Source organism: Cololabis saira, chromosome 18, assembly GCF_033807715.1.
Source record: "Cololabis saira isolate AMF1-May2022 chromosome 18, fColSai1.1, whole genome shotgun sequence".
In the NCBI taxonomy this organism is placed as follows: domain Eukaryota; kingdom Metazoa; phylum Chordata; class Actinopteri; order Beloniformes; family Belonidae; genus Cololabis; species Cololabis saira.
Window position 1 is genome coordinate 41,530,423 of NC_084604.1, and position 24,337 is coordinate 41,554,759.

General features: G+C 39.2%; 1 protein-coding gene across 1 annotated transcript in view; it reads left to right on the forward strand.

Annotated features, from left to right (window-relative positions):
• Nucleotides 1–951: 951 nt before the first annotated feature.
• The window catches only part of xrn2 (5'-3' exoribonuclease 2), a 40,912-nt gene continuing 17,526 nt past the window's right edge, over nucleotides 952–24,337 (forward strand). Inside the window, exons 1-12 of the mRNA XM_061746642.1 lie at nucleotides 952–1,310; nucleotides 4,228–4,355; nucleotides 6,518–6,629; nucleotides 7,004–7,115; nucleotides 9,762–9,820; nucleotides 11,304–11,393; nucleotides 11,644–11,716; nucleotides 13,624–13,674; nucleotides 17,460–17,617; nucleotides 21,096–21,170; nucleotides 22,506–22,639; nucleotides 24,275–24,332. Coding sequence (XP_061602626.1) covers nucleotides 1,236–1,310; nucleotides 4,228–4,355; nucleotides 6,518–6,629; nucleotides 7,004–7,115; nucleotides 9,762–9,820; nucleotides 11,304–11,393; nucleotides 11,644–11,716; nucleotides 13,624–13,674; nucleotides 17,460–17,617; nucleotides 21,096–21,170; nucleotides 22,506–22,639; nucleotides 24,275–24,332 — 1,125 coding nt within the window. The 5' untranslated portion in view covers nucleotides 952–1,235. The remainder of the gene's footprint in view (nucleotides 1,311–4,227; nucleotides 4,356–6,517; nucleotides 6,630–7,003; nucleotides 7,116–9,761; nucleotides 9,821–11,303; nucleotides 11,394–11,643; nucleotides 11,717–13,623; nucleotides 13,675–17,459; nucleotides 17,618–21,095; nucleotides 21,171–22,505; nucleotides 22,640–24,274; nucleotides 24,333–24,337) is intronic.

Here is a 24,337-nt window from a genome sequence, read left to right on the forward strand (position 1 = left end):
ATTATCTAAATAACTTATTTAGATAAAAAAAAGATACAATTACTGAATGTAATTGAAACTACTGTTGGAAAAATGTGTTTTTCTTGGAACACTAAGAACAAAAACAATATTATTCGTAAGCATTTTCAACAAGACATCATCAGCACCTTCTTCACTATCTTACTGCTCTTCTTTGGTTGGAAACATTCATTGGGAGAAAGTCTGGCTATTACCACAGAAGTTTTTCCTAACTAATAAAGTCAGAGAGATTTCCTTTAAAATGCTACACAGATTCTCTCCTACCAATCATTATTTACAGAGACTTAAGAAAGACATTGATGTGAGTTGTACTTTTTGTGGTTTTTCCGATGAAACACTGATTCATTTATTTTGGTCTTGCCTGTACACAAAAAAACTGTGGAGTAAATTGTCCCGCTTTATTGCAGATCACATCTACCCCCAATTTAATTTGTGCTGGAAAAATGTATTGTTTGGATATATTGAATTTGACAGGAATCTCAACTGTAAATTTTATTTGATCAATTTGCTCGTTATTTTAACTAAATTCTATATCCACAGATCCAAATTTTTAAATAAAAAGCAGAATTTTCCGGAGCTGTCTGCATATATCAAACAATACATATTCTCCATATCTGATTCTGTAAATAAAAAAGCTGTTAAAACGTATGACCTTTGTAAGCTATATAAGATATTTGTTTAATTTTTTTTTCTTTGTCAATGACTAATTCCCTTGGCGTATTTGTGACTGTATAATTGTGTAGTTTATGTTGTATACACATATGTCTGATGTTGCTCTCAATTCTGTGTATACTTATGTCTTTTGCTTCAATAAAGTTGAAAAAAAAAAGGATGGATATGACCTGCAGTTCCACCTGTAGCCGGCGGCGGCGCTGTGTTCCCTCTGCGGCGCCTCCACCGTCCCGGAAGTGACGTCCCCATGACCCGGTAAAAGTCCCGACCGTCGCGGATAAACAGCATGTAACAAACATCCATGCTGTAACCGCGTCTGTTTCTGTTACCTGCGTGTTTTTATCCCGGTCTTTTTACCCGTCCAGCCCCGGCTACAGCCCCGGAACCAGCCCCGGAACCAGCCCCGGTTCCAGCCCCGGTTCCAGCCCCGGAACCAGCCCCGGAACCAGCCCCGGAACCAGCCCCGGTTCCAGTCCCGGAACCAGCCCCAGCTCCAGGCCCAGCTCCAGCCCCGGCCTCACCTACACCACCGCCCGCACCAGGAGATGGGAGTCCCGGCGTTTTTCCGCTGGCTGAGCCGGAAGTACGCTTCTATCATCGTGCACTGCGTGGAGGAGAAGGTTAGCAGCTAACGGCTAACGGCTGGAATAACAACATTACTATAATAACTGTAATAATAACAAATATAATAACAAAAACTACAATAATAACTATAATAATAATAACTGTAATGTGGAGGAGAAGGTTAGCGGCTAACGGCTGGAATAACAACAACACAATACTATAAGAACTATAATTTTCTGTACAACAATAATAATGATCTGCTGTTGATTTGATTAGATTTTCTTTTATTTGATTGATTACATGTAAAAAAAAAACAACAATTCACGAGAAAATAAGAAAACAAAACAAAGAATTTCATACTTTAACCGTTGATATCTTAATTTACACATGCAAAAAGGAGCAGGAAGACGTGTAAACTTATTTAATCCTACCGCCATTCACTCATAATAACTCATAATAATAATACAAATAATAATGCTTTTGATTTGATTTGATCTTTATTCATCTTGAACAAAACGATAAAAAAAAACACACCATAAATCAACAACAATAATAAAGCACAACCAGTTTTGTTCAAGAAGGGACAGGAATAAGCAAATGCTTATCTAGTCCGGCCCCTTCTTGCAATATAAGAGTATCCGATATATAAAAGAATAATAGTAGCAATAATAATAATAATAATAATAATAATAATAATAACAACAATAATAATACATATATACAGTATATACCCTTCTTCTTGACATATAAAAGTATGTCAATATAAAAGTAATTAAAAGACAAGTGAGTCAAAAAGTAGCTAAAACGAAAGGCATCAAGCACAGTAGAGAAAAACAAAAACAATCACCATAATAAAAGTAGCTAAAAAAGAGAGAAAAGCATCATGCACAGAAGAAAAAAAAGACAATGAAAAAATAATAAAATAAAAAATCCTGGTCATTATAACATCAAATGTTGGTAGTTCAGTATGAGAATCTGCTTCTAGCAGCGTTTGAATAGCCTGATGTTCTTGCAGACCTTCACACTTTCATCAAGGTTGTTCCAGAGTGTTATTATTATTAGTATTATTAGTATTATTAGTATTATTATTATTAGTATTATTATTATTATTATTATTATACCATACACTGAAATGCACATCTTTTTCAATGTAGTATGAGCCATTGTCTGTTTAAAAGTGTGTTTATTCCGTAAATCATGAATACCATCTGTTTTCCTAAATAACGTTTGGATGTTTCCAGGTAAACTATTATTCCAGGCTTTAAACATGGTCTGTGTCGTTTAAATAAGAATTTAAAAACAAATTATTCGTATGATCTAGGTATCCCGCTCCGTTTATTAACCTCACTGCTCGTTTTTGTAATGCTCATAATAACAACAACACAATACAATAACAGTAATCTGCTTTTGATTGGATTTGATTTTGTACGTGTAAAAAAACAACAATTCAAGAGAAGATAAGACGACAAAACAAATAATTTCTTACTTTAACCGTTGATATCTTAATTTACATGTGCAAAAAGGAGTAGGAAAAAGTGTAAACTTATTTAATTCTACAGAGTTCCTACAGCGCTAGAAATCCTTGAAAGTGCTTGAATTTCAATAATGTATTTTCAAGACCTGAAAAGTGCTTGAAATTATAATTGTGTCTTTCACCAAATGGGGATCAGACTGTATAATTTAGTTATTACAAGGAGAAATAAAACCAGTAAGCTGAAACAAAGTTCCTCCTGGGGGGGTTGTATTTATTTTTATTTTTTTATTTCATTCATTGATAAAATAAAACCACAACAAACAATTGAATATAAACACAAACGTTCCTAAATTGTGAATGAAAGGGGGCAGAAAGAAGAAGAATCTTATTTAATCTGCCCCTTTTTCCCAAGAAATCAATTTACAAAGAACGTAAATTAAAAAACAACAATTTCCTTAACATTCTGGCTCTAATTGTTCTTTTGAATGTAATGTTTGATTTGGATTCTTTAGTTTCTTTATTCAGATTGTTCCATAAACTGATTCCTTTCACAGAAACACAACGTTCCATCAATTTAGTCCTGAATCTTTGGATGTTTTTTAAACATATCTGTTCCTTTTAACTTATACTTGCTTTCTCTTTTTTCAAATCTTTTCTGAATGTTGATTGGTAAAGTTTTCTTATGAGCTTTAAACATAATTTGCAGAATACTATAGTCTACTAATTCATGAAATTTTAACAATTTAAACTATTCTAGATAAGAAAAAACAACCAAACAAAGAATTTCATACTTTAACACTTGATATCTTAATGTGATATCTTATGTGCAAAGAGGAGTAGGAAGAAGTGTAAACGTATTTAATCCTACCATCATTCACTCATAATAACTCATAATTATAATGCTCATAATAATAACAACAATACAATAACAATAATCTGCTTTTGATTGGATTTGATTTTGTACGTGTAAAAAAAAAAAAAAAAAACACAACAATTAAAGAGAAGATAAGAAAACAAAACCAAGAATTTCATACTTTAAAACTTGATATCTTAATTTACATGTGCAAAAAGGAGCAGGAAAAAGTGTAAACTTATTTAATCCTACCATCATTCACTCATAATAACTCATAATAATAATAATAATAATAATAATAATAATAATGCTCATAATAACAACAAGAAACTACCGTTTGTTTTTGTGTAAAACCAATAACTGACCCAGAACCAGCAGAACTGAGCTGGTGGGGCAGAATTCCCAAACACAGAGACGGCGTTTCCAGCATCAATAACCTGAAGTTTGACTGCATGTAAACGTAGTCGGAGACGGAGGAAATCGCTTTCCGTTTGAATTTTTTCCATTTTCGGTCTATTTTGGTTTTTAATTTTGGAGAATTTGGTTTTTAGCATTTTATGCAAATGTAACTCCAAGAAAGTATATGAATAAAGTCTCTGTTTCAGGGGAAGGAATGTAACGGCGTCTGTGTTTCTGTTGTTTCCAGGGGAAGGAATGTAACGGCGTCCGTATTCCCGTGGACACCACCAAGCCCAACCCCAACGAGGTGGAGTTTGACAACCTTTACCTGGACATGAACGGCATCATCCACCCCTGCACTCACCCGGAGGACAAGTAAGAACCGGTTCCTGCTCTGGTTCGGGTTCCACGGGTCCTTAAAAAGTTTTAAATCCCATTTCTGCTAAAATAAGGCCTTTAAATGTGTTAATTTGTTTTAAATCTCCATCCAAGGGTCTTCATTTTTGAAGGAATTTTATCCAGTCATCATTAAAAAGTTTCATCGTTTTGAAGAGAAAATCTAAATCTGTGTTGCCAGGTTGGGCTGCTTTTCCTGGTTTTTACTAAATATTTAGGAGACATTATCAACAAAAAAGTTTCCATTACGACAGAGAAAAGTAGAATCCTATACAATAAACTCAACGATATTATATTTGATTTAAAGCAGCACAACGTAACTTTCAGCTTTTGTTGAGTTTGGCGGCTCCTTTGGACAAAAGCGGTAGTGTTTTACCAGAAAGAACACTACGTTTCCCATGAGCACCAGCGCGTACTGCCGGAAAACTCCTGTCCCGTCGCGTGCATTTGTTTTGATGAGAGAAGACCGTTTTATAATAGATCCATGGAGGAGACGGGACACTTTTCTGTTTCACCAAGTGAACAGACAGAACGCAAACAAAAAAGATGTTAAACTGCTGGAAAGGAACTGGAATTTACCAGATACCTTAAACAAGGAAGCCAGGGAGCGGAATATGGAGAAAATAATGATTATTAACGGTTTGGATCCATATGAAATCCCTACTAAAGAGTGGAACTCTGACGAGGACTTACTGCCGCAGTTCTGCACAACCACCGTCTTACTACCTTGTTTAGGAGTGTTTGGCAGCTGCTTTGGTAAATGTTTGACTCGCCATGTGTTTCAATAAATTAGTATAATATAACAACATACAGTACATGTTTTGTATTACTCTTACTTTTTTCATTTCTTTTTTGACCGCTATATTATGTGGAAGAGGCTCCGAGGCGTGAGCAATATTTTTGTTTTGCTCGTGGGATTATTTTTTACTCTGCAGCTACAAATAGAGTTAATATTTTTTCCTCAACAAACTAGTTTTATCAGCAGATTGGGGTTAATTGCACCGCAGAGAGCTGGCCAGCAACTGCGTTTAGCTGGAGAAGTGGGAATAAAACCCGTGTTTTGATCCGACCCCGGTCTGTGTTAGTGTTTGTTTGTGGTTTACTGTGGAAGGTTATGTTTGCTCATCTTACAGCCGCGATCCAAGCGAACCGTTGACTCTTTTACTCCGTTATCTCAGATACTTCGTTATCTCAGATACTCGGCCTCTGTGGTTCTGCCTCCGAGCAGGAAACCGTTGAAAAGTTAAACCATTAGGATCTTTTCCCCACGTCTGTTATGTGGAGCTGCTGCAGCCACAACGCAGTAACGGGTTACCAGCTTCTGCTGAGCTCTCGCTCCAAGCCCCGCCCAGCTTTGGTCTGGACTACGAATCGGGAAGGAGGGGGAAGTGACGTATGCCGTAAAGCAGTCAAAGTCGTAACGATTTGTAGTTTTTTAGTGTTTAGGGTTCCTACCATGCTCCTCAAAGTTACATAGTGCCAGTGAAGGAGATACAGACCCCTCAGACCATGACAGAGGTTCATTAAACCTGTTGGAAGTTGATGTTCCATCACAATGATGATGATGATGAAATATTAGATTAAGGTGAAAAAGTTACATAATGCTGCTTTAATCTACTCAATTTAATTGTAGTCTTTGTTTGGAGCCTGAACCTTTTGGGGCTGTTTAGTGGTGATGTGAAGCTTGAAATGTATTATGCATTTAATAATGTATGTGTAGCAAGGCTAGTGCTACGGGGGTCACCACAGGACAGAGGACACAGGGTTAAGTGCAGGAAACGTTTATTTACGTGCAGCTTCCTCCCAGCAGAGCCCTCTTGCTGGTGTGCAGCTGTTCTTTATGTAGCCAGGCAGGTGGAGAGGCTGATTGGGCACAGGTGTGCCCAATCAGCCTCTCCACCTGCCACAGTATGGTTTTAACGTAGAGAAAGTGTATAATTTGGGTTGGTTTTTCATTATTTCGGCGGGTTTTACGTCACGTTTGGGCTGGAACTTCTGGTAGATCTGGCAACCTGGACCTCAGCGCTGGATTATGTCTTTTTGGTCTTAAATTTAGTTTGAAAATGGTGTTAAAAAGTCTTAAATGTACCTCTCCCCCCTCTCTTCTTCTTCTTCCTCCTCTTCCTCCTCCTCCTCCTCAGACCGGCCCCCAAGAACGAGGATGAGATGATGGTGGCCATCTTTGAATACATCGACCGTCTCTTCAACATCGTTCGTCCCAGGAGAGTTCTGTACATGGCCATTGACGGGGTGGTGAGTAACAAACATGTCGGAGCAGCCGCCTCAGAAACCAGCAGGAAATACGGAACGACCAGTTCCCTCCGTACAGAGCAGCTTCTCCAGGACTGTTGTGGTGACACCTGAAAAACCCCTGATGCTTCATGGCAGCTGTGTCTGGTGACAGAACAAATCAGACAAGATAAAATGATTTGTTTACTGCATGAGCTGTTAAAATGTCTTTCTTTTTTGCACTTTAAATGGATATTGAAAGGCCTATTTGAGTTATTGTTTTCTTAGTTATTTCAGAATAACTATTGTGAAATTATTATTATTTCACTAGTTATTTTACAGTTGTATAATTCATGCAACAGCTCAAAAAACGGTTTTAATAACACACCCGTCCCCAGGCTCCGCGGGCCAAGATGAACCAGCAGCGTTCCAGAAGGTTCCGAGCCTCCAAGGAGGGAGTGGAGCTGGTGGAGGAGAAGACCCGGATACGGGAGGAGATCCTGCAGAAAGGTGGGATTAGATTATTAACTCTAATCAGGAGGAGATCCTGCAGAAAGGTGGGATTAGATTATTAACCTTTAATCAGGAGGAGATCCTGCAGAAAGGTGGGATTAGATTAGATAATTAACTCTAATCAGGAGGAGATCCTGCAGAAAGGTGGGATTAGATTAGATTATTAACCTTTTAATCAGGAGGAGATCCTGCAGAAAGGTGGGATTAGATTAGATTATTAACCTTTTAATCAGGGAGGAGATCCTGCAGAAAGGTGGGATTAGATTAGATTATTAACCTTTTAATCAGGGAGGAGATCCTGCAGAAAGGTGGGATTAGATTAGATTATTAACCTTTTAATCAGGGAGGAGATCCTGCAGAAAGGTGGGATTAGATTAGATTATTAACCTTTTAATCAGGGAGGAGATCCTGCAGAAAGGTGGGATTAGATTAGATTATTAACCTTTAATCAGGGAGGAGATCCTGCAGAAAGGTGGGATTAGATTAGATTATTACCCTTTAATCAGGGAGGAGATCCTGCAGAAAGGTGGGATTAGATTAGATTATTACCCTTTAATCAGGAGGAGATCCTGCAGAAAGGTGGGATTAGATTAGATTATTAACTCTAATCAGGAGGAGATCCTGCAGAAAGGTGGGATTAGATTAGATTATTAACCTTTAATCAGGGAGGAGATCCTGCAGAAAGGTGGGATTAGATTAGATTATTAACTCTAATCAGGAGGAGATCCTGCAGAAAGGTGGGATTAGATTAGATTATTAACCTTTAATCAGGGAGGAGATCCTGCAGAAAGGTGGGATTAGATTATTAACCTTTAATCAGGGAGGAGATCCTGCAGAAAGGTGGGATTAGATTAGATTATTAACCTTTAATCAGGAGGAGATCCTGCAGAAAGGTGGGATTAGATTAGATTATTAACCTTTTAATCAGGAGGAGATCCTGCAGAAAGGTGGGATTAGATTAGATTATTAACCTTTTAATCAGGGAGGAGATCCTGCAGAAAGGTGGGATTAGATTAGATTATTAACCTTTTAATCAGGGAGGAGATCCTGCAGAAAGGTGGGATTAGATTAGATTATTAACCTTTTAATCAGGGAGGAGATCCTGCAGAAAGGTGGGATTAGATTAGATTATTAACCTTTAATCAGGGAGGAGATCCTGCAGAAAGGTGGGATTAGATTAGATTATTACCCTTTAATCAGGGAGGAGATCCTGCAGAAAGGTGGGATTAGATTAGATTATTACCCTTTAATCAGGAGGAGATCCTGCAGAAAGGTGGGATTAGATTAGATTATTAACCTTTAATCAGGAGAATATCCTGCAGAAAGGTGGGATTAGATTAGATTATTAACCTTTAATCAGGAGGAGATCCTGCAGAAAGGTGGGATTAGATTATATTATTAACCTTTTAATCAGGAGGAGATCCTGCAGAAAGGTGGGATTAGATTAGATTATTAACTCTAATCAGGGAGGAGATCCTGCAGAAAGGTGGGATTAGATTAGATTATTAACTCTAATCAGGGAGGAGATCCTGCAGAAAGGTGGGATTAGATTAGATTATTAACCTTTTAATCAGGGAGGAGATCCTGCAGAAAGGTGGGATTAGATTAGATTATTACCCTTTAATCAGGAGGAGATCCTGCAGAAAGGTGGGATTAGATTAGATTATTACCCTTTAATCAGGAGGAGATCCTGCAGAAAGGTGGGATTATTAACTCTAATCCAGATTATTAACCTCTAATAATCCAGATTATTAACCTCTAATAATCCAGATTATTATTTAACCTCTAATAATCCAGATTATTATTTAACCTCTAATAATCCAGATTATTACCCTCTAATAATCCAGATTATTACCCTCTAATAATCCAGATTATTAACTCTAATAATCCAGATTATTATTAACTCTAATAATCCAGATTATTATTTAACCTCTAATAATCCAGATTATTATTTAACCTCTAATAATCCAGATTATTATTTAACCTCTAATAATCCAGATTATTATTTAACCTCTAATAATCCAGATTATTATTTAACCTCTAATAATCCAGATTATTATTTAACCTCTAATAATCCAGATTATTAACTCTAATAATCCAGATTATTAACTCTAATAATCCAGATTATTATTAACCTCTAATAATCCAGATTATTATTAACCTCTAATAATCCAGATTATTATTATCCTCTAATAATCCACATTATTATTATTATCCTCTAATAATCCACATTATTATTATTATCCTCTAATAATCCACATTATTATTATTAACCTCTAATAATCCACATTATTATTATTAACCTCTAATAATCCACATTATTATTATTAACCTCTAATAATCCACATTATTATTATTAACCTCTAATAATCCACATTATGATTTAACTCTAATCATGATAAAGAGTCTGTAGAGACGAGTCTGGACTGTAAATGTAATTATAATAACGTTTAGAGACGAGTCTGGACTGTAAATGTAATTATAATAACGTTTAAAGACGAGTCTGGACTGTAAATGTAATTATAATAACGTAGAGATGAGTCTGGACTGTAAATGTAATTATAATAACGTCTGGACTGTAAATGTAATTATAATAACGTAGAGACGAGTCTGGACTGTAATCGTCCCTCCGTTTGTCTCCAGGAGGATATCTGCCCCCCGAGGAGATCAAGGAGAGGTTTGACAGCAACTGTATCACCCCGGTAAGTTCTGAGTCCAGGATAGTAGAAGTTCTGAGTCCAGGATAGTAGAAGTTCTGAGTCCAGGATAGAAGTTCTGAGTCCAGGATAGAAGTTCTGAGTCCAGGATAGAAGTTCTGAGTCCAGGATAGAAGTTCTGAGTCCAGGATAGAAGTTCAGAGTCCAGGATAGAAGTTCAGAGTCCAGGATAGAAGTTCAGAGTCCAGGATAGAAGTTCTGAGTCCAGGATAGTAGAAGTTCTGAGTCCAGGATAGAAGTTCTGAGTCCAGGATAGAAGTTCTGAGTCCAGGATAGAAGTTCTGAGTCCAGGATAGAAGTTCTGAGTCCAGGATAGAAGTTCTGAGTCCAGGATAGAAGTTCTGAGTCCAGGATAGAAGTTCTGAGTCCAGGATAGAAGTTCTGAGTCCAGGATAGTAGAAGTTCTGAGTCCAGGATAGTAGAAGTTCTGAGTCCAGGATAGAAGTTCTGAGTCCAGGATAGAAGAAGTTCTGAGTCCAGGATAGAAGAAGTTCTGAGTCCAGGATAGAAGAAGTTCTGAGTCCAGGATAGAAGAAGTTCTGAGTCCAGGATAGAAGAAGTTCTGAGTCCAGGATAGTAGAAGTTCTGAGTCCAGGATAGTAGAAGTTCTGAGTCCAGGATAGAAGAAGAAGAAGAGAGGTGGAGGTCTCTGGTCTCTGATGGTCCAGAGGTCTCTGGTCTCTGATGGTCCAGAGGTCTCTGGTCTCTGATGGACCAGAGGTCTCTGGTCTCTAACGGTCCAGAGGTCTCTGGTCTCTAACGGTCCAGAGGTCTCTGGTCTCTGATGGTCCAGAGGTCTCTGGTCTCTAACGGTCCAGAGGTCTCTGGTCTCTGATGGTCCAGAGGTCTCTGGTCTCTAACGGTCCAGAGGTCTCTGGTCTCTGACGGTCCAGAGGTCTCTGGTCTCTAACGGTCCAGAGGTCTCTGGTCTCTGATGGTCCAGAGGTCTCTGGTCTCTGATGGTCCAGAGGTCTCTGGTCTCTGATGGTCCAGAGGTCTCTGACGGTCCAGAGGTCTCTGGTCTCTGATGGTCCAGAGGTCTCTGGTCTCTGATGGTCCAGAGGTCTCTGATGGTCCAGAGGTCTCTGGTCTCTGACGGTCCAGAGGTCTCTGACGGTCCAGAGGTCTCTGATGGTCCAGAGGTCTCTGGTCTCTGATGGACCAGAGGTCTCTGGTCTCTAACGGTCCAGAGGTCTCTGGTCTCTGATGGTCCAGAGGTCTCTGGTCTCTGATGGTCCAGAGGTCTCTGATGGTCCAGAGGTCTCTGGTCTCTGATGGTCCAGAGGTCTCTGGTCTCTGATGGTCCAGAGGTCTCTGGTCTCTAACGGTCCAGAGGTCTCTGGTCTCTGATGGTCCAGAGGTCTCTGGTCTCTGATGGTCCAGAGGTCTCTGGTCTCTGACGGTCCAGAGGTCTCTGGTCTCTAACGGTCCAGAGGTCTCTGGTCTCTAACGGTCCGTGTCTCTTTAGGGGACGGAGTTCATGGACAACCTGGCCCAGTGTCTCCGTTACTACGTAGCAGAGAGGCTGAGCAACGACCCGGGCTGGAGGAACGTGGTGGTGAGTCTGATGTAGAACTAGAAACCTCTGGAGGAACGTGGTGGTGAGTCTGATGTAGAACTAGAAACCTCTGGAGGAACGTGGTGGTGAGTCTGGTGTAGAACTAGAAACCTCTGGAGGAACGTGGTGGTGAGTCTGGAGAACCGGGTTAATGAGTCTGGAGAACCGTTAACGGCAGGAACCAGGAGTCCTGGAGGAACCAGAACCAGAACTCCTGGTCCTGGTCCTGACCGAGTCTCACCTGTTCCAGGTTTACCTGTCTGACGCCAGCGTCCCCGGAGAAGGAGAACACAAGATCATGGACTTCATCAGGAGACAGAGAGGTACGGCCCCGCGGTAACGTGGCGGCCCCGCGGTCACGTAACGGCCCCGCGGTCACGTAACGGCCCCGCGGTCGCGTGGCGGCCCCGCGGTCACGTAACGGCCCCGCGGTCACGTAACGGCCCCGCGGTCACGTAACGGCCCCGCGGTCACGTAACGGCCCCGTGTTAACGGCCCCGCGGTCACGTAACGGCCCCGCGGTCGCGTGACGGCCCCGCGGTCACGTAACGGCCCCGCGGTCACGTAACGGCCCCGCGGTCACGTAACGGCCCCGTGTTAACGGCCCCGCGGTCACGTAACGGCCCCGCGGTCACGTAACGGCCCCGCGGTCACGGCCCCGCGGTCACGTAACGGCCCCGCGGTCACGTAACGGCCCCGCGGTCACGGCCCCGCGGTCACGGCCCCGCGGTCACGTAACGGCCCCGCGGTCGCGTGACGGCCCCGCGGTGACGGCCCTGCGGTCGCGTAACGGCCCCGCCGGTACATTCTGAAGTAACAGTACTTTTACTTGAGTACAATTTTTGGCTCCTCTACCAGCTCTGGAAACAACATAAACAATGAAATAGAATTTAAAAAACAGGCTAAATGAAATGATGTTACACACTTTGTACAGTAGGTGGCGGTAGCTCCTTAAAGTTGGTTACGATCCGCCAATAAAACAGAGGAAAAGAAGAAGAACATAAACAATCCCATTCTTACAGTCTGGTTATATAGAGCGCCGTTTCAGACAAGATAGTGACATTAATGCAGCAGGACGTCAGCAGGGTGGACATGTTTCAGAATAAGAGACGACGACAGAAGCAAGACAGACTGAGGGCTGTCGGCGCGGCTAACGGCTAACGGCTAACCGGAATGTAACAATGGGATTGTTTATGTCGTACTGTGAGTTACGTGGAGTGTTTAATAAAGTTCCCTGTGTGTAAGGGTAATACTCCGAGGTTAATAACCGTCCAGTTTGTATAATTAAGGGAGATAGAATTTACTGAATTTACCGGGCTGCCAGGCCCGGTGAGCCGCTCGGCGGCTCACCGTCTCCCCCTAGCGGCGCTAACCCGTAACTACAAGTATCGGTGCGTGGTATCGGAGGATTTTTGCGAGTACGAGTATACGAGGGCAGTATCAGCCCCGATACCAGTATCGGTATCAGGGCATCCCTACTTGGAGTAACTTCACATTTACATAATAAAGAATATTTAAAACAGTTTGAAAAAATGTAAGATAGGAGCACTTCACTGGGACAAATATTACCGTATAATCCCGGATATAAGACGGTGTTTCTGCAGGTAAATCAGACTGAAAAAGTGTTGGTCGTCTTCCATTCAGGTCTAGACGTTACACCTTCTCACCACTAGAGGGAGCCAGAGATCTGTAAATGCTGAACTGAATCCCCAAGACAAAATAACCCCCGTCACCAAGAACAACAATAAAAATAGTTGTAAGAAAATAAGAGAAAATGTAGAAATGTAGTTTCTCCAATCTGGAGAAAAGTGGGTGGAAGATCAGCAGGTTAACGGCAGCTGAGGAGAAGTTTTTCTTTCCAATATATTCTTATAATCGTTTGTTTCAGATGTACTGTCATTATTTTCTGTGTAAAAATTTAATTTGGTGTTCAAAAAGTCTTTTTTCAAACTTGAATCTTGAAAAGGAGAGTCGTCTTATATTCGGGACAATACGGTACAAATATTTTAAAACCATGATTTTTGTGTAACCGTGGTTGTTCTGTCATTTAAAGTTGTTGTTTGTTTGGGTCTAAGAGCTGAACATGTTGGTATAATCTGTGGTTATTAGTTGGTCTCTGAGGTTGCAGGTTCAGTTCTGCTCAGCTTCTCCCCACTGACCTTGCTGCAGCGGTCAAGGTCACTGGGGAGAACCACAACTGTTCTGATTCTGGTTCTGGTTCTCCCCTCAGCCCAGCCGCACCACGACCCCAACACCCACCACTGCCTGTGTGGAGCCGACGGTAAGACCTCTGACCCCTGACCCCTGACCCCCCCAGGTCCCTCGACCCCCGACCTCTGACCCCTCACCCCCCCAGGTCCACAGACCTCTGACCCCCGACCTCTGACCCGTGACCCCCCCAGGTCCACAGACCTGCCCCCCGTCAGCCAGGCCTGTTGAAAAGAATCCATCTATATGTCTAAAGATCCATTTATTTTATCATAATTTTTTTTTAATTATTATTCAAAATGTACCCCCCCCCCCAGCATTTCAGTAACTGGAATATTAACAATAACCCCAATTTTCACTGAAATAAATAAAAGCTGAAATGTCGAGAAAAAAGTGGAATTGTATTTCAACTTTATTCTTGAAATTTCAACTTTATTCACGAAATTTCAACTTTATTCACGAAATTTAGATTTTATTTCGACTTCATTCTCGAAATTTCGACTTTATTCTCGAAATTTCAACTTTATTCACGAAATTTAGATTTTATTTCGACTTCATTCTCGAAATTTCGACTTTATTCACGAAATTTCAACTTTATTCACGAAATTTAGATTTTATTTCGACTTCATTCTCGAAATTTCGACTTTATTCTCGAAATTTCGACTTTATTCACGAAATTTCGACTTTATTCACGAAATTTCGACTTTATTTCGACTTCATTCTCGAAATTTCGACTTTATTTCGACTTTATTCTCGAAATTTCGACTTTATTCACGAAATTTCGACTTTATTTCGACTTTATTCTTGAAATTTCGACTTTATTTCGACTTTATTCACGAAATTTCGACTTTATTTCGACTTTATTCTCGAAATTTCGACTTTATTCTCGAAATTTCGACTTTATTCACGAAATTTCGACTTTATTCACGAAATTTCGACTTTATTTCGACTTCATTCTCGAAATTTCGACTTTATTTCGACTTTATTCTCGAAATTTCGACTTTATTCTCGAAATTTCGACTTTATTCACGAAATTTCGACTTTATTCTCGAAATTTCGACTTCATTCTCGAAATTTCGACTTTATTTCGACTTTATTCTCGAAATTTCGACTTTATTTCGACTTTATTCTCGAAATTTCGACTTTATTCTCGAAATTTCGACTTTATTTCGACTTTATTCTTGAAATTTCGACTTTATTTCGACTTTATTCACGAAATTTCGACTTTATTCTTGAAATTTCGACTTTATTTCGACTTCATTCACGAAATTTAGACTTTATTCTTGAAATTTCGACTTTATTTCGACTTTATTCTTGAAATTTCGACTTTATTTCGACTTTATTCACGAAATTTCGACTTTATTTCGACTTTATTCTCGAAATTTCGACTTTATTCTCGAAATTTCGACTTTATTCACGAAATTTCGACTTTATTCTTGAAATTTCGACTTTATTTCGACTTCATTCTCGAAATTTCGACTTTATTCTCGAAATTTCGACTTTATTCTCGAAATTTCGACTTTATTCTCGAAATTTCGACTTTATTCTCGAAATTTCGACTTTATTCACGAAATTTCGACTTTATTCACGAAATTTCGACTTTATTCACGAAATTTCGACTTTATTCACGAAATTTCGACTTTATTTCGACTTTATTCACGAACTTTCGACTTTATTTCGACTTTATTCACGAAATTTCGACTTTATTTCGACTTTATTCTTGAAATTTCGACTTTATTTCGACTTTATTCACGAAATTTCGACTTTATTCTTGAAATTTCGACTTTATTTCGACTTCATTCACGAAATTTAGACTTTATTCTTGAAATTTCGACTTTATTTCGACTTTATTCTTGAAATTTCGACTTTATTTCGACTTTATTCACGAAATTTCGACTTTATTTCGACTTTATTCTCGAAATTTCGACTTTATTCTCGAAATTTCGACTTTATTCACGAAATTTCGACTTTATTCTTGAAATTTCGACTTTATTTCGACTTCATTCTCGAAATTTCGACTTTATTCTCGAAATTTCGACTTTATTCTCGAAATTTCGACTTTATTCACGAAATTTCGACTTTATTCACGAAATTTCGACTTTATTTCGACTTTATTCTCGAAATTTCGACTTTATTTCGACTTTATTCACGAAATTTCGACTTTATTTCGACTTTATTCACGAACTTTCGACTTTATTTCGACTTTATTCACGAAATTTCGACTTTATTTCTACTTTATTCTCGAAATTTCGACTTTATTCTCGAAATTTCGACTTTATTCACGAAATTTCGACTTTATTTCGACTTTATTCTTGAAATTTCGACTTTATTTCGACTTTATTCACGAAATTTCGACTTTATTTCGACTTTATTCTCGAAATTTCGACTTTATTCTCGAAATTTCGACTTTATTCACGAAATTTCGACTTTATTCACGAAATTTCGACTTTATTTCGACTTCATTCTCGAAATTTCGACTTTATTTCGACTTTATTCTCGAAATTTCGACTTTATTCTCGAAATTTCGACTTTATTCACGAAATTTCGACTTTATTCTCGAAATTTCGACTTCATTCTCGAAATTTCGACTTTATTTCGACTTTATTCTCGAAATTTCGACTTTATTTCGACTTTATTCTCGAAATTTCGACTTTATTCTCGAAATTTCGACTTTATTTCGACTTTATTCACGAAATTTCAACTTTATTTCGACTTTATTCTTGAAATTTCGACTTTATTTCGACTTTATTCACGAAATTTCGACTTTATTCTTGAAATTTCGACTTTATTTCGACTTCATTCACGAAATTTAGACTTTATTCTTGAAATTTCGACTTTATTTCGACTTTATTCTTGAAATTTCGACTTTATTTCGACTTTATTCACGAAATTTCGACTTTATTTCGACTTTATTCTCGAAATTTCGACTTTATTCTCGAAATTTCGACTTTATTCACGAAATTTCGACTTTATTCTTGAAATTTCGACTTTATTTCGACTTCATTCTCGAAATTTCGACTTTATTCTCGAAATTTCGACTTTATTCACGAAATTTCGACTTTATTCACGAAATTTCGACTTTATTTCGACTTTATTCTCGAAATTTCGACTTTATTTCGACTTTATTCACGAAATTTCGACTTTATTTCGACTTTATTCACGAACTTTCGACTTTATTTCGACTTTATTCACGAACTTTCGACTTTATTTCGACTTTATTCTCGAAATTTCGACTTTATTCTCGAAATTTCGACTTTATTCTCGAAATTTCGACTTTATTCTCGAAATTTCGACTATTTCGACTTTATTCTCAAAATTTCAACTTTATTCACGAAATTTCAACTTTATTCACGAAATTTAGATTTTATTTCGACTTTATTCACGAAATTTCGACTTTATTTCGACTTTATTCTCGAAATTTCGACTTTATTCTCGAAATTTCGACTTTATTCTCGAAATTTCGACTATTTCGACTTTATTTCGACTTTCTCGATATTTTGACTTTTTTCTTGATATCTGACTTTTGTCTTATTCCCCCCCAGCCGACCTGATCATGCTGGTTCTAACCCCCCACCCCCCTCTAACTCTGTTTTTATTCCCCCCCCCTCTAACTCTGTTTTTTATCCCCCCCAGCCGACCTGATCATGCTGGGTCTGCCCCCCCCCCCCCCCCCCCCCCAACTCTGTTTTTTATTTCCCCCCCCCTCTAACTCTGTTTTTATTTCCCCCCCCCTCTAACTCTGTTTTTCTGCCCCCCCCCCTCTAACTCTGGTTTTATTGTTTTTCTGCCCCCCCCCCAGCTGATCTGATCATGCTGGGTCTGCCCCCCCCCTCTAACTCTGTTTTTATTCCCCCCCAGCTGATCTGATCATGCTGGGACTCGCCACCCATGAGCCGAACTTCACCATCATCAGGGAGGAGTTCAAGCCCAACAAGCCCCGGCCCTGCGCGCTCTGTAGCCAGATGGGCCACGACATCAAGGAGTGCCAGGGCGTGGCCCGGGAGAAGCAGGGACAGGTAAAAATAAAAACCCTACCTGGGTTTCTAACACCGTGTCAGTATTGCACGGGATGCATGATCGAAATTTTGAGAAAAAGTCGAAATTTTGAGAAAAAAGTCAAGAAAAAAGTTGAAATTTTTGAGAAAAAAGTTGAAATTTTTGAGAAAAAAGTTGAAATTTTTGAGAAAAAAGTTGAAATTTTTGAGAAAAAAGTCGAAATGTCGAGAAAAAAGTCAAACTGTCGAGAAAAAAGTCAAGAAAAAAGTCGACATTTGAGAAAAAGTCAAAATCTTTGAGAAAAAAGTCGAAATTTTTGAGAAAAAAGTCGAAATGTCGAGAAAAAAGACAAAATGTCGAGAAAAAAGTCGACATTTGAGAAAAAGTCGAAATTTTTGAGAAAAAGTCGAAATTTTGAGAAAAAAGTCGAAATTTCAAGAAAAATGACAATGTCGAGAAAAAAGACATAATGTTGAGAAAAAAGTCAATTTTTTTTGAAAAAAGTCAAGAAAAAAGTCTAAATTTTTTAGGAAAAAGTCTAAATTTTTGAGAAAAAAGTCTAAATTTTTGAGAAAAAAGTCTAAATTTTTGAGAAAAAAGACGAAATTTTTGAGAAAAAAGTCGAAATGTCGAGAAAAAAGACAAAATGTCGAGAAAAAAGTCATTTTTTTTGAAAAAAGTCAAGAAAAAAGTCGACATTTGAGAAAAAGTCAAAATCTTTGAGAAAAAAGTGGAAATGTCGAGAAAAAAGACAAAATGTCGAGAAAAAAGACAAAATGTCGAGAAAAGTCAAATTCTTTGAAAAAAGTCAAATTTTTTGAAAAAAGTCAAGAAAAAAGTCGAAATTTTTGAGAAAAAGTCAAAAATTTTGAGGAAAAAGTCGAAATTTCAAGAAAAAAGACAATGTCGAGAAAAAAGACAAAATGTTGAGAAAAATTTTTTTTTTTTGAAAAAAGTCAAGAAAAAAGTCCAATTTTTGAGGAAAGAGTCAAATTTTTTAGAAAAAAGTCAAATATTTATAGAAAAAAGTAAAAGATTTTATGAAAAGAGTCGACATTTGAGAAAAAGTCAAAATCTTTGAGAAAAAAGTCGAAATTTTTGAGAAAAAAGTCGAAATGTCGAGAAAAAAGACAAAATGTCGAGAAAAAAGTCGACATTTGAGAAAAAGTCGAAATTTTTGAGAAAAAGTCGAAATTTTGAGAAAAAAGTCGAAATTTCAAGAAAAATGACAATGTCGAGAAAAAAGACAAAATGTTGAGAAAAAAGTCAATTTTTTTTGAAAAAAGTCAAGAAAAAAGTCTAAATTTTTTAGGAAAAAGTCTAAATTTTTGAGAAAAAAGTCTAAATTTTTGAGAAAAAAGACGAAATTTTTGAGAAAAAAGTCGAAATGTCGAGAAAAAAGACAAAATGTCGAGAAAAAAGTCAATTTTTTTGAAAAAAGTCAAGAAAAAAGTCGACATTTGAGAAAAAGTCAAAATCTTTGAGAAAAAAGTGGAAATGTCGAGAAAAAAGACAAAATGTCGAGAAAAAAGACAAAATGTCGAGAAAAGTCAAATTCTTTGAAAAAAGTCAAATTTTTTGAAAAAAGTCAAGAAAAAAGTCGAAATTTTTGAGAAAAAGTCAAAAATTTTGAGAAAAAGTCGAAATTTCAAGAAAAAAGACAATGTCGAGAAAAAAGACAAAATGTTGAGAAAAAATTTTTTTTTTTGAAAAAAGTCAAGAAAAAAGTCCAATTTTTGAGGAAAGAGTCAAATTTTTTAGAAAAAAGTCAAATATTTATAGAAAAAAGTAAAAGATTTTATGAAAAGAGTCGAAATTTTGAGAAAAATTCAAAATGTTGAAGTAACTCCACTTCTGTGACTCCAAACCAAAGACTCTCGTTCATCTTGGAAGTAACTGGCGACAGCGACAAATTCACTTCAATGTCTTTATCAGGCCCAAGCTCTGACGGTGCTAGGGCCCGAGCTCTGACGGCGCTAGGGCCCTAATGTATCTGTAGGAATTATCCTCGTTTTTATTTTTACGACTAAATGAGGGTCTTTTTCCCCCTAAACTTTCCCCAAAAGCCACCAAATTTTGACGCAAGTCAGGCCTGGTGATAAATGTGATATTTAATGGTTTACATTAATGGGCGTGGCCTAACGGCTCAACAGCGCCCCCTAGAAAACTTTGTGCCTCAAGCCCATGGATGTATTATAAAACTGGATGGGACGTCAAAAATGGCCGCCCATTCATTTCAATGCATTCTGCTCACTCAGCGCATACGCTGAAAAAATCTCTACTTCCGCATACACGGGCCCATAGAGCATGCTCAGTTGAGTCTCCTCCCATGATGCTCTGGGGCCTCCCATCATGCCCCGGGGCAATGACGCGAGTATTAATATAATATGTATTAATATAATATCTTAATTAATGTATATTATTACATGTATAGTATTACATATATGATTAATGTATTAATATAATAGAATTACATAATATATATTAATATAAAACATCCGTGGAATGCACGGACACGGCTGTGACGTCATCCGTGACGTCACGCCCAGAAAGAGACTTTTCTTTGACTTTTCTGGCCGTTATAAAACATTTTTGACAGATATAAAGTCCATGACTTAAAAATATAGAATACAAAGATTAGTAATTGCCGGTGATTACAGCTGGAGGTGTCCTGTGAACACTTTTAGAGGCTTCTCTTTTACTATGGGTCTATGGGAAAAAAGCTTTCAGGGCCCCATGGGATTTTCTGTTGCAGTACCGCGGCTGGACACTAGGGGAAATCGGCGTGCCTTCTGAGTGCCAGACCCGGGGGCTGCTCAAGCCCCACAATACGGTTTGACGTACATGCAGGTAAATCGCTACACACCTGTATCATGGCCCAACTTAAAGAAAAGTCTCTTGGAGCCATGGCCCAAACAGAACAGGATGTCGGCCATTTTGAATTGTGTAATTTTGGCGAAATTTATGCCATTCCTTCAGCAGTTAATTCAGCCCGAATCGTAACGTGCACCCAGGTGTGTTATACATCAAAATGTGCGTCTCCATTCTGCGAAGACACGCATTACTTTTCTCTTTCAAAAGTGTTAACGTGGCGACGCTAGACGCCAAAAAGCGCGCCCACCCTTCATCTGGTTGGTCCATGTTTGATAGTTCCTACTTTCTGCTATAACTTTATAATGGCTTGACATAAAGAGTCATGGTGGAGTCATCGGATTCAGTTTTGAGTCCTTGACCTTTATTGGAGAAATTGCACGCGCGAGGGCCCGTTCATCCGTTCATCCGTTCATCCGTTCATCCGTTCATCGCTGCTGCAGCTTTAATTATTGTTGTTTTTATCGACATTCTTTTGTCTGTTTCTGTTGTAATGCTGTAATTTAGTTTGTTTTATGTATTTGAGAACATTGAGTCCATGCTCGTCGTGTGAAATGTACTTTATAAATAAATGTGCCTTGTCTCTGACCCCTGACCTTTAACCTCTGACCTCTGCTCTTCTTGCAGCACGATGAGTTTGCAGACTCCATGCCGGCGTCTGAGCAGGAGTTCATCTTCATCAGGCTGTGTGTGCTGAGAGAGGTGGGTGTTGCTCCTGTTCACATGTTTACTGCATTTTAGGGACTATTTTATAATAATAATAATAATACATTTTAATTTTAAAGGCCCCCTTCTTCTAGAATATCTCCTTAAGTTAATCTCTAGAATATCTCCTTAAGTTATGTTGATTTTTTTTTTAGAAAAAAGTCAAATCTTTGAGAAAAAAGTCAAAAATTCGAGAAAAAAGTCGAGAAAAAGTCGAAATTTTGAGAAAAAAGTCGAAATTTCAAGAAAAAAGACGAAATGTATGCATTTCAGGGACTATTTTATAATAATAATAATACATTTTAATTTTAAAGGCCCCTTCTAGAATATCTCCCGTTACCAAGGAAACTGAGTTATTATGGCTTGTTAAAAAACGTAACTTAGCAGGTTCCAACGGCTGCAGACGAGAGGTTAAATAGCCGCTCAGCTGTGGCTTGTTGTAAAACTAATGATTTACACTGAAAACACATTAAAGCAGGAATAACTGATTTAATATTTATGTTTTTGGTAAGTGACTGCGGTATAAGTGGATAATGCTCTTCCAGGTGACGTTAACATGAATATATGGACGACGCGGAGGTGTGAACGGTTCACACCCCCGACATCTTTATGATAAAGGACACCTTTACATATATATATGTGTGTATATATTCATGTTTATGTGTGTGTGTAGTACCTGTCCCAGGAACTCACCATGGCCAGTGTGTATTTATATATATATTTTATATACTTGTGTGTAGTACCTGTCCCAGGAACTCACCATGGCCAGTGTGTGTATTTATATATATATTTTATATACTTGTGTGTAGTACTTGGCCCAGGAACTCACCATGGCCAGTGTGTATTTTTATATATATATATATATATATATATATATATATATATATATATTTTATATACTTGTGTGTAGTACTTGTCCCAGGAACTCACCATGGCCAGTGTGTATTTATATATATATTTTATATACTTGTGTGTAGTACTTGGCCCAGGAACTCACCATGGCCAGTGTGTGTATTTATATATATATATATATATATATATATTTTATATACTTGTGTGTAGTACTTGGCCCAGGAACTCACCATGGCCAGTGTGTATTTATATATATATTTTATATACTTGTGTGTAGTACCTGTCCCAGGAACTCACCATGGCCAGTGTGTATTTATATATATATTTTATATACTTGTGTGTAGTACCTGTCCCAGGAACTCACCATGGCCAGTGTGTATTTATATATATATTTTATATACTTGTGTGTAGTACTTGGCCCAGGAACTCACCATGGCCAGTGTGTATTTATATATATATATTTTATATACTTGTGTGTAGTACTTGGCCCAGGAACTCACCATGGCCAGTCTTCCCTTCACCTTTGACTTTGAGCGAAGCATCGACGACTGGGTCTTCATGTGCTTCTTCGTGGGAAACGACTTCCTGCCTCACCTGCCGTCCCTGGAGATCAGGTGAGTCCTGGGGGGGTCAGGGGTCACCCTGAACCTGGGGGGGGGGTTAGGGGTCAGAGGTCAAAGAGAGGTCAGAGTTCACCTGCCGTCCCTGGAGATCAGGTGAGTCCTGGGGGGGTCAGAGGTCAGAGGTCAAAGAGAGGTCAGAGTTCACCTGCCGTCCCTGGAGATCAGGTGAGGGATCGGGAACCATGGGGGGGTCAGAGGTCACCCTGAACCTGCTGGGGGGGTTAGCGTAGATATGGCCTTTTATTAATATCTCTATTTTTAGGCCATGTCACGATACACGATATATATCCATATTTTTAGGGCATGTCACGATACACGATATATATCGATATTTTTAGGGCATGTCACGATACGCGATATGTATCGATATTTTTAGGGCATGTCACGATACGCGATATGTATCGATATTTTTAGGGCATGTCACGATATATATATATATATATATATATATATATATATATATATATATCGATATTTTTAGGTCATGTCACGATACACGATATATATCGATATTTTTAGGCCATGTCACGATACGCGATATATATCGATATTTTTAGGCCATGTCACGATACGCGATATATATCGATATTTTTAGGCCATGTCACGCTACGCGATATATATCGATATTTTTAGGCCACTTCACGATACACGATATCACACGATGTGTGACAATGTTACTCAAATATTCCCGATAGTCATTTTGTACATCGCACGAGTAGAAGCCGAAATACATCGAGTATACTTGATATATCGCCCAGGTCAGAGGTCAGAGTTCACCCTCATCTCTGTGTTCCAGGGAGGAGGGGTTAGCATAGCGTAGCGTAGCGGTGAGAGGTCAGAGTTCACCCTCATCTCTGTGTTCCAGGGAGGGGGTGGTTAGGGTTAGCGTAGCGTAGCGGTGAGAGGTCAGAGTTCACCCTCGTCTGTGTTCCAGGGAGGGGGGTTAGCATAGCGTAGCGTAGCGGTGAGAGGTCAGAGTTCACCCTCGTCTGTGTTCCAGGGAGGGGGGTTAGCATAGCGTAGCGTAGCGGTGACAGGTCAGAGTTCACCCTCATCTCTGTGTTCCAGGGAGGGGGTGGTTAGGGTTAGCGTAGCGTAGCGGTGAGAGGTCAGATTTCACCCTCGTCTCTGTGTTCCAGGGAGGGGGGGTTAGGGTTAGCGTAGCGTAGCGGTGAGAGGTCAGATTTCACCCTCGTCTCTGTGTTCCAGGGAGGGGGGGTTAGGGTTAGCGTAGCGTAGCGGTGAGAGGTCAGAGTTCACCCTCATCTCTGTGTTCCAGGGAGGGGGGGTTAGCATAGCGTAGCGTAGCGGTGAGAGGTCAGAGTTCACCCTCGTCTGTGTTCCAGGGAGGGGGGGTTAGGGTTAGCGTAGCGTAGCGGTGAGAGGTCAGATTTCACCCTCGTCTCTGTGTTCCAGGGAGGGGGGGTTAGGGTTAGCGTAGCGTAGCGGTGAGAGGTCAGAGTTCACCCTCGTCTCTGTGTTCCAGGGAGGGGGGGTTAGGGTTAGCGTAGCGTAGCGGTGAGAGGTCAGAGTTCACCCTCATCTCTGTGTTCCAGGGAGGGGGGGTTAGGGTTAGCGTAGCGTAGCGGTGAGAGGTCAGAGTTCACCCTCATCTCTGTGTTCCAGGGAGGGAGCCATCGACCGGCTGGTCGGCATCTACAAGGACGTGGTTCACAAGACGGGGGTGAG